The sequence below is a fragment of the Pinus tabuliformis genome, chromosome Q (assembly GCF_031772625.1).
Source record: "Pinus tabuliformis cultivar Carrire ecotype Pingquan chromosome Q, CPIR1, whole genome shotgun sequence".
Classification (NCBI taxonomy): domain Eukaryota; kingdom Viridiplantae; phylum Streptophyta; class Pinopsida; order Pinales; family Pinaceae; genus Pinus; species Pinus tabuliformis.
In genome coordinates, this window is record NC_142296.1 from 832255818 (window position 1) to 832266157 (window position 10340).

General features: G+C 41.4%; 1 protein-coding gene across 2 annotated transcripts in view; it reads left to right on the top strand.

Annotated features, from left to right (window-relative positions):
• SAG18 (senescence associated gene 18) overlaps positions 1–8918 on the top strand; it is a 257467-nt gene extending 248549 nt beyond the window's left edge. Inside the window, exon 7 of one of the 2 annotated variants that reach the window (XM_089385305.1) lies at positions 8581–8918. In XM_089385305.1, the coding sequence (XP_089241431.1) occupies positions 8581–8641 (61 nt within the window). In that variant the 3' untranslated portion in view covers positions 8642–8918. Of the gene's footprint in view, positions 1–8543 lie in introns of both variants that reach the window. The other variant, XM_089385304.1, reaches the window with a different exon arrangement.
• The last annotated feature ends 1422 nt before the right edge of the window (positions 8919–10340 follow it).

The following is a 10340-nucleotide window of genomic DNA, read 5'->3' on the forward strand; positions in this document are numbered from 1 at the left end:
GGACACAAAGCAATTGATTGCAATAGAAGGAACGTGAAATATGTAAGATGTTATACATGCAACAAATATGGGCATAAAGCAAGGGAATGCAGGAGCAGATTTCAAAATTCAAAACAAGAGGACCATACATCATCACAGTTCCAGGAATTGAAGAAGACAGAATTAGAGACAGAAAGGTGTGGCATAACTCAGTTAGCTGACACAACAGACACAGGGGAATCTGAAAGTGATGAAATTCAGTATTCCATCTTGCATACGCTGATATAATGAAGACAAGTCGCGTATATACGCGAGTTACAGGCTGCAAAGTCGCGTATATGTAGAAAGGGCAGCAGAACAGACTCAGGAAATGGTCATGGTTGGCTCACGCTCAGGGGGAGCATATACTTCAAATAATTCATTGTTGGCATTATGGTTAGAAGTTGCTGATGAAACTAAATGATACATCTTGTTGTTTGATCAAAGGAATGGTATTGCAGGCTTATGCGTATGGTACAGATCATATATGATAAATGATAGTTATTGCTGGTCTTAGAACCTGCATCTGCTCAGGGGGAGCATGGATGGATTGATACAACTTGGCATATACAAAGGGGAGCCAAATCAGAAACTTCAGCATGTACTCAGGGGGAGTATGGACAGCAAAAGGTATACCAAAGAAGAGAATATCTTGGTCCGCCCTTTGCCCTTGATGTCAAAGGGGGAGAGTGACTTGGTGTGGTGGTTGCCATCAAGTCCAAAGGGGGAGATTGTTGGCATTATGATACAAGTGTTGTCCTTGATGGCAACTCACTCAGAAGCAGGTACAAGTGATGGCAACTTAATCAGAGGACAGATCTTAGTACAGCAGGACAAGAAAGAGATATACGCAGGTTCATTAAGGAAAATCAGCGTATACACGCAGGTTGGTTTCAGTAAAAGCGCGTACATGTGAAAACGTACCTTTGGTCCGTGGCGGTTAGTCCTTGGAAGTTGTGCCTATGGTTTTGGACCATGGTGTCTCGACAGACGTGTCGATCCCTAGTTTTGAAGTTGATGGTATTATGTTACTATGGTTTTGGACTGTGGTATTGTGAAGGGCCTAAGGCTATATAAGGAGAAGATCATTAGGCAAAGTGAGGCAAGCAAGGTGTGTCTGACGAAGTGAGAAGATCTGGTATTGCTGGTTATCTGTTCGGGACACTTGGCAAGGGTTGGATGTGACAGCGAAGGTATAAGTAATTATTTCTAGATCTGCACGCGGGTTGCCTTTGGAGAAAGCGCGTATACACGCGGTTTTGGTATAGCGAAGTAGCGTATGCATAATAAGATTTGATATTTCAGGTTGCTGTTGATTCTGGTGGTTGTTGCAGAGTTCTGAGCTCTGGTTTGTGTTCTGTGTTCTTGATGACAGGGTTTCAGTGATTCAGTATTGGGTGATTTAGAGAATTATGATGCAAGTATAAGTTGATGATTGTATTGCAGCAGTGTTTGTTTTGTACTCATGGATCCAGTTTGAAAATTGATGAAACGTGGTCCCTGTAGGAAAGAAGGTTGTAGCCTTCTGTAGGGTCAGCACCTACGTACTAGTAAATGGATCGGCTAGTACAAGAGCTGAGGGGGTTGTAGCTCCCTTCCAGAAGTAGTTGGAAAACGAGAGAGGGTTGTAGCCCTCTGCAGGTTGTACCCTGCGTACTGGTAAAGGACTGCACCAGTGCATTGTAAAAGAAGTTTCTTATTAAAGAAGAAAGATACGAATTGCAGCAGGTGGTTTTCACCCACATTGGGTTTCCACCTTATATCATGGTGTTCATGTGTGTGGCTTTTATGTGATGATCTGTTCTGTTATACTGCACCTGTTTACTGTTAATGTGGTTAATAATGTTCTGATGCATTTACTGAAGATAAGCTAACTGAATCATACGATTTCTGGATATACGCTAGTTGCTTTAGACACAATAGCGTGTACACGCGGGTTCACTTAACTGAAGTAGCGTATATGTTTCTGAGCATGAAATTTGAAAAGTCTTATTGATCTGATAATACTGATTCACCCCCCCTCTCAGTATTATTTCCAACAGAAAACACTACAACGCAACTCTTTCTGCCCAGTGTCAGCTCTGCCAGCGTCTGCATTTGCCTGCATTAGTTTCTCGGCCTCATGCATTTGCTTGTGTCAGTTTTTCTTCAGTTTCTCGGCCTCCTACATCACCAACGTCGGCCCTCCAAACCTTTGCATCAGTTTTGGCTGCCTCTGCGCTCTCTCCATCACTATCTCTGCCTCTCTTCTATGTATTCTCAGCCTTCTGCCGAACTGGCCCTCGTTGCAACAGATCACTAACTCGATTTCACGGCAAACCCTGCCCCAAAAAATCGATTTGACTGATCAATTTGGTGTATCTCCAATTGACCCTCAAGCCTCCTCTTATACTTTTCCTGTTGACGATTCAACGACTGAGATTAAGTCTCTAATCAATGGCTAAGATTAGATTTGACTTGAACCTCGTTATTTAGAACTTTCTCACCCATATTATATTAATACACATTAATATTTTAATTTTCCTACATTTAGACCTAGGTTCTCGTTAAAAATATTAATTATTTTAATATCTGTCCATTTGGGTGGAATTTCTCCAAACAACTTTTGGGTCTTGGAGATCTCATGTGCCTTAGCTTCTCCACCAATTTTCATGGCTAGAGCACATTCAATGCTACCAAAAATCAACACTCCCTCTTAGCGAGGAATGTGCTCTAGTAATGCTTCATCATAGAAACATCACACTGATCCTCTGCATCGGTACCTGTGCTGATGCTTGGCTTGCTGCCTCACATCCCATGCACTGCTACTTCATGTATAGTTGCCCATGACACTGCCACTGCCACTACTACATCTGCGCTACAGCTCCCTCTCAACATGTTGCCCATGCTTCCCCTAGCACTGCCACTGCTAATTGCTGCACTGCAACCCAGTTACTGAGAAGTAGGTAATTGACTTCCCCAAATACTGACATCCTGGTTAGTCTTGAAGCCTCTTGATGCTAAAGCTACCTCTGCTGCTATCCTGTGCTCCCTCTGCTGTCACTGCGCTGCTGCAAACACCTCTGTGCCTCTCGCACTACTGCAACCTCTGCTGCACTGCTACAGACTTCTGCACTCTAGAACTGCCTTGTCGCTCCACCACACTTTTGCTCCACTCGACACTTGTCATCATGCTACTGTCTTTAAGGGCTCCTGTAGCCGGATGTGATCCAAGAGTTTGGGCACCTCAAGGATCCTGCCCCTAGTTTGTAGTTCTCCTTACTATAACTCGATGTCTCCCCACCTCTTCTTTAGAGGCGCATGAGCACTCATGGCACAATCGTCATCAGTCTCGACCTCTTTCTCTGCCTTAGTTGGAGCTGCCTTTGAATTAGAAGCGTCTCCCTTGCCTTTCTTCGTGGGGCACTGAGATGAATAATGTCCCAACTCCCCACAGTTGAAGCACTTGACCTTGGAGATGTCCTTCTTCTTCCTCTTTTGAACCCCCTGTTGTCCCGCAGATGCTAGAGTCGCATCCTCCTCCTCTTTCTTGACTTGAACTCCTTCACCACTACTCCCCGCCTTGGTCATCCTTCTGATCTCTTCCTGTCGAAGAGCTGCCCACATCTCCTCCCAATTGGGGAGAGTCGCTCTGCCCAAGATGCTTTGGACAAATGTCTCCCAGTCCTCAGAGACTGCATTCAGAGTAGTCCTGACCATAAACTCTGGATCCGGTGTAGACCCCACGGAAGTAAGCTGGTCCCGAATTTCTTGCAACCTGAGGAGGAAGGGATCTATCTCCTCTCCCTTCTGCATCTGATATGACCTCAGCTGATTCTCCAATAGCATCTTCCGCTGCATGAAAGAGTCCTAGTATAAGGTGGTCAGGTTGTCCTACATCTCCTTTGCTGTTTTCTTCTCAGCAATATGTGCTATGACATGATCTTTGACCCCGTCTAGGATCATCCACTTCGCCATCGCCTGAGCCTCTTCATACTTCTCATTCTCAGCTGAGTCAACTGGGATAGCTACTACTTTCAAGGCATAGTCCTTGATGCGATGTCTACCTGGAACTGCGAGGATCCTGGCCTTCCAGATGACAAAATTGGAAGCTCCGTCCAATCTGTCCTGATCCCTTAGTCCGTTCACTGCCATTTCTGCTTCTCTTCGGGATTCCCTCTGAGTCTCGATTTCCCTCCTCTCCAATCCTCTGGCCAACTGTCGAACCGCTCCTCTCCAATCCTCCTTGCGACTGCAACTGGGATCTGGATTCCTTGGCTAGAAATCTGTCGAGGTAGTGATTCCCTCTACCTTGGTTCCGACTCCTTAGACACTATTCTGTAGAAACAACGTCCCACCAACTCCTCAAATCACAATCTGCACAGCTCCCTTAGCCCTGACAACTGAAGAATCTGAGCCCTTCAGGCTCTGTGCAATCATGGCTTGGGCTCAATCTGCTCCTCCTAGCCACAATATCGATCCTTCTTGGCTGAGAAAGATGACTCAACACTGCGTAGCCCTGATCTGCCCCTCTTTGGCTCTGTGCTGGCCCCTCTCCTAACTCGAAATGCTGACGTAGGCTCTGTGTGAGCCTTTGCGTCACCTCTTCTCTTCTCGCTTCAGCTCTGGAACAATGCTGTCTCTTCGGACAATTGCTTCTGCTGCAAATTTTTCAGATTTCTCCTACTGGCGTCTTCAATCCTCCTGTGATCTACAATGGCTCTGATACCATCTGAAAATTTTTGAATTTGACATATCATAAATCCCTACTGCTATTTCTGGTTTATTATCTCCTACTTGTTCTTTACATTAACAAGTTATTTAATCATATAACCATCAAAATAAACACAATAGCAGCGTTCACAAATATACAGATCAACAATTGGAATAAACTGAGACAACACAAAGGACACCATTATTTTTGGACAATCGTCCTCGGAAAAATCCAATGCGGGAAAATTGGTGCAGTAGATATGAAGGTTTTATTATTATGCAGTTTTCTGAATACAACTAGGGTGCTAGAAATGGCTTACCCTTCAGAGATTTTCCTTGGCAGAAATACCTTGCTCTGGAGACAGATATTCCGGCTGATCAGCAACCAGATGATGATTCCCACATTGACTTCAACTGTTCCTTGCTGGATAGCGAAAGCTGCTCCAAGCTTCTCTCTGGAACTGCATCACGCTCCAGGCACTGCGTCACCCTCTATGGATCTGTGCTTGCCTCTCAGATCTCAGTCTGCCCCACAAAAACAAGATAGCGCAACTCTTTCTACCCAACCTCAGCGCTACCAGTCTCTGCGTTTGCCTGCTTCAGCTCTGCGTCAGTTTCTTAGCCTCCTACATCACCATCGTTGGCCTTCCAAACCTCTGCATCAGCCCAGGTTGCCTCTACACTGTCTCTTCGACATTATCTTTGCCTTTCTGCTATGTATTTTTGTGTTCTTTTGCTGAACTGCCCCTCGTTGCAACAGATCACTAACTCAATTTCTCAGCAAACCCTGCCCCAGAAAATCGAATTGACCGATCAATTTGGTGTATCTCCAACTGACCTTCAAGCCTCCTCTTATACTTTTCCTATTGACGATTCAACGGCCGATATCAAGTCTCTAATCAAAGGTTAAGATTAGATGTGGCTTGATCCTTGTTGTTTAGAACTTTCTCACCCATATTATATTAATACACATTAATATTTTAATTTTCCTAATTTTAGACTTAGGGTGTCATTAAAAATATTAATTATTTTAATATCTCTCCATCCAGATGGAATTTCTTTGAACGATTTCCGAGCCTTGGAGATCTCATGTGCCTTAGCCTCTCCACCAATTTTCATGGCTAGAGCACATCCGATGCTATCAAAAATCAACATCAGGCACAAATGGTTTATATATAGTTTCAATTGAAAAACCATTCCTCAACGGTGACATCCTAGCAGTTGCATTTGCTAATGCATATGCTGCAACATTACGAAGCCTAGGAACAAAAATAATATTAAAAGCTTTAAATAATTAATCAAACGCCATACCTCCTGCTGGTAGTTTTTAAGATTCGGTGAAACACAGTGGATAGTATCCTATACCTAATGAGTGACCACCTCTGAGTCACCGATTACTTAAGGAACTCTATCTTAAGATCGATGACTTTCTTTAGTCCGAGTGCTTCATATTTGACAATATTATCTGTACACTTGAACTCGAAATGATGTGAAAGGATATACTTCTTATTGCGTGGGTCTATAAGTACGCAACGAAATCTAGGGCCATCCTGCATCTTTGAACCATCAAATTATAGAGTCCAAATATTGTTAGCTACTAAGCTGCTTCCTATTCTATTATTACTATTACTATGTACATCTATATTACAAGAATCATTTGCACCAAATGGAGAACAAGGAAAGAGCTCCAACTAGGTATTTGGTGGGACGGGTGATGACTGTGCTTGATAACACCCGTGATCGGTTTATGAGAAACAATTTCCAAAGATTAAAGCAGCAAAGACAACAAGCTCATTGTGTTCCTCAAGTGGTGTCGTGGTGTATTTCATGTATGACTCACTTTCCACTCCAATCTGGTTATTCTTGCCCTTGCACAGAAGGTATAAATGTGACCAATCTGTAGCAAATTACCCTTGTAATTTACTAGACCAGTCTCTACTCAGGAGTACGCCGTAGGCTTAAGGGATGTCCACAGTTACAATATTTATACATTGATGAACTCGGTGATCGGATTATAATCGGATAAGAACATGGAATATATGTGTGTGTGTGAGACCTGTAACTCAGTGTTAAGAGGGCATAGAACCTGTGATTGAGTTTATGGCTGTCATTATCAATTACATATGTATTGATCTATAGCTTATTCTCAAGTGTTTGATCATTTGATGTTCATGCAATCTATTTTCTAGATGTTAAAAAGAGTTACATTATTTTTATGCCAATATATATAGGCATAAAAATTATGTAACTCTTTTCAACATCTAGAAAATAGATTACATGAGCATCAAATGATCAAAGACTTGAGAATAAGCCATAGATCATACATATATAATTGATTATAGAACCACAGACTCAGAGTCATAGGTTCTATCCCTCTTAACATTGAGTTGCAGGTCTTATATATCCTGCAATATGATCTTCTCCTCTACAACATGAGTATTGGGCCTATCTTCTAGAACATTGAATTTTGTTCCTGTTTAGCTCTGCAACCTTGCTTTGCAGGGTTCATACTTCCAATTACTTCAGCAACTTTGTGATTTCCCTCAACTCTCTGACATCAGGTTTTCGATCCATCCTACAACTTTGAGTTTGTGGATTGGCACATTTACACAAGTACTCTGAGATACTCAAAACCCCACGACCTTGAGGTTGTGGCCTTGACAACTCCACAACTTTACAGTATGTAGCTTCATGTTCTCCTCAACATACACTTAAGAAATACTCATCAGACTTGGAGCAAGTATGCAGTTCAGCTGAATCTTTTACAATTTGAAGATGTGTGCTTTCTAGTTATCACTTGTATCAAGTTTTTGTTAGTTTATATCTATGGCTGATTACATGGTGCTTATGTTAGGTGGTAGTATTTTAAAATTCTGTAGTTCGAAGGCAAGTTTTCTGTGGATTCAATCCAGTTTTGAGTTCTATTTGATCCATAATGCACAGTTACAATGCCTATATGTATAGCCAGAAAAGTAATGTTACTTTTTTCTTTATTGAAAATAGACTAATGAACATCAAATGATCAAACACTTAGGAATAAGCCATAGATCACACATATATAATTGATAAAGAACCACAAGAGTCATATGTTCTATCCCTCTTAACAATGAGTTGCAGATCTTATATATCCTGCGTTATGATCTTCTCATCTACAATGAGTAGTGGAATTTTCTTCTAGTACATTAAATTTTAGTCCTGTTTAGCTCTGCAACCTTGCATTGCAGGGTTCGATCTTCCAATTACTTCAGCAACTTTGTCATTGCTCACAAATCTGTGACATAAGGCTTTCGATCCATCCTACAACTTTGGGGTTGTGGATTGGCACATTTACACAAGTGCTCTATTACGATTTATCTACTCACAATCCCATGACCTTGGGGTTGCATCCTTGACAACTCCACAATTTTACAATGTTCAGCTTCATGTGCTCTTCAACATATACTTCAGAAATTCTTGTCTGACTTGGATCAAGTGTGCAGTTAAACTGAATCTTTTATAGTTTGAAGATATGTGCTTTCTGGTTATCACTTGCATGATGCATCAAGTTTGTGTTAGTATGGCTGATTACATGATGCTTATGTTAGGTGGTAGCTTTTTAAGATTCTGTAGTTCAAGGGCAAGTTTTCTGTGGGTTCAATCCTGTTGTGAGTTCTATTTGACCGATAATGTACAGTACAATCAGGGTATTCACTTTCTTAATTGTAAAATGTGTCTTCTAATGGTTCTTGGATAAGTCTAGGCTGACTGTCAAACATTGATTTCACATGGAGAATGAGTTTCCTAGATTAGAAGTAATTCATAATAAAAATTGCATTGATATATCAAACATGCAGGCAAAGCTTGTTTGAGATGTGGAAAGTTTCTTTTCAGACAGTTTCAGTTGATGAAGAAGACAGACGAGGATGGTTTAAGTGGAAGTATTCAAGGCTAACAACACAAGCAGAAGGTCCTGATCGACCAACTTCTTTGTGAAAGCCTAAAGGCTATTCTATGGTGTTTACTTCACCAATAGAACAACACTCATCATGTATGATACTGCAATTCTCACTGTTGGAGGGACTTTGTGAAGAATCATGAAACTTTAAAGTACGTACTTCAAAATTGTATATACTTCAGCTCCCTGAAAGTATGGATTTCAACTTTCAAGATGTACAATGCTCTTATAATTTCTTTATATACCATCCTCCCAACTTACGATTTTTTGTTAATGGTGAGCAATCATTCTTAGGTACAACATTGATAAATTTCTTACTGTTCAGTTTCTTATACTTTCTCTCAAAGCAAATAACACCCACTTAGCTCATTTCAGTATGTTTCAATGTTTTCTATGCTGATCTGTTAAGCTAGGTCATCTGCTGAAATAATATTTAAAATTTGCCTTGACAGGAACCACAATTGCATCATGCAAATAAAAATTGGATCCTCGGAAAAGTTGTGCACTTGTAGGTTTCTATGCGTGAATGGTGCATGGGATTGCATGGGTGAACAAGAAACTATTTTGTATGGTTGTTTTCACATCACTGAACCCAATAGTCAAATCAATATGGTAGATATGCATTGGTGTTTTTGTACATAGGGTACCAATGCATGGTATCATGGCATCTTGCATTCAGTCGATGCCTTTGAGTGGGTCAGTAGTATAAAAAGTTTTAAGTTGGCTGCTTTTAATATCCCACAGGCTTTGGTTGCATTACATTAGATGAGAAATCTTTGGCGATGTTATATCTTATGCATTTAACCAGAAAACACAATGATAAATTCATTAAGATGCCTTGAAAAGACCTAAGTGCATCGTTTAGTTAAGTTTGGCTGGAGTTGACAGAAACAACAGATGTCAGAGTGGAGATCGTTATAAATTTTTTCATAATTTACATTCTCCATTCGTGAACTGGGCTAAGGTCAATTTGGCTGATCAATTGTTATGTAAAAATTAGTTAGTTATAGATTGTTAGGCAAAAGGGCATGATCAAAGAGCATGCCCGTTCACCAAGAGGAACCTAAGGCGGTATATAGCCAGGGCCTCTCACAAAATGTAATCATCATATATTCAAATATTAATAAAATACTTTATCATGGCTGTCAATGGCTAATTTTTGTGCTTCATCTGGTATCAGAGCGAGATCGGTCTTCGGAGCGCGTCCTAGCTGCACAACCCTGTTCCGCTGCTCCCTTGATTCGTTCCGTTGTTTCCGCTCCTCATCCACCCATTCACCACGCCTTTTGCCTATCGACCCATCCGCTTCTTCCGCCCTTCGTCAGCTACCCTTGTCACCATTTCATTGTTACGTCGTTTCGCTATTCCTACAATCGTTTTAGTCTCCACTGTCTGCTGTTCCTGGCCGACAATCATGCATTCCTTCGCGTGGTGACACCTCTCCCCAACACCTCTTGCTCGCTACTCTTTTTCCAGTGCATCCAATCTGCTGCTCCCTCTGCTATCCATACACCTCCGCGCTGTCTCACTGCCTCCCGCAATTCCAATGCATTTGTCTTTTACTTAGTCGAAACAAAGTCAACCACAAAGAGTTCATTGAGTTACGACAGTTCATTGGTTTGTAATTAGTCGTAATTATCCACATAGATTAAAGCTATATATATATATATATATATCATGACATATAGTATATACG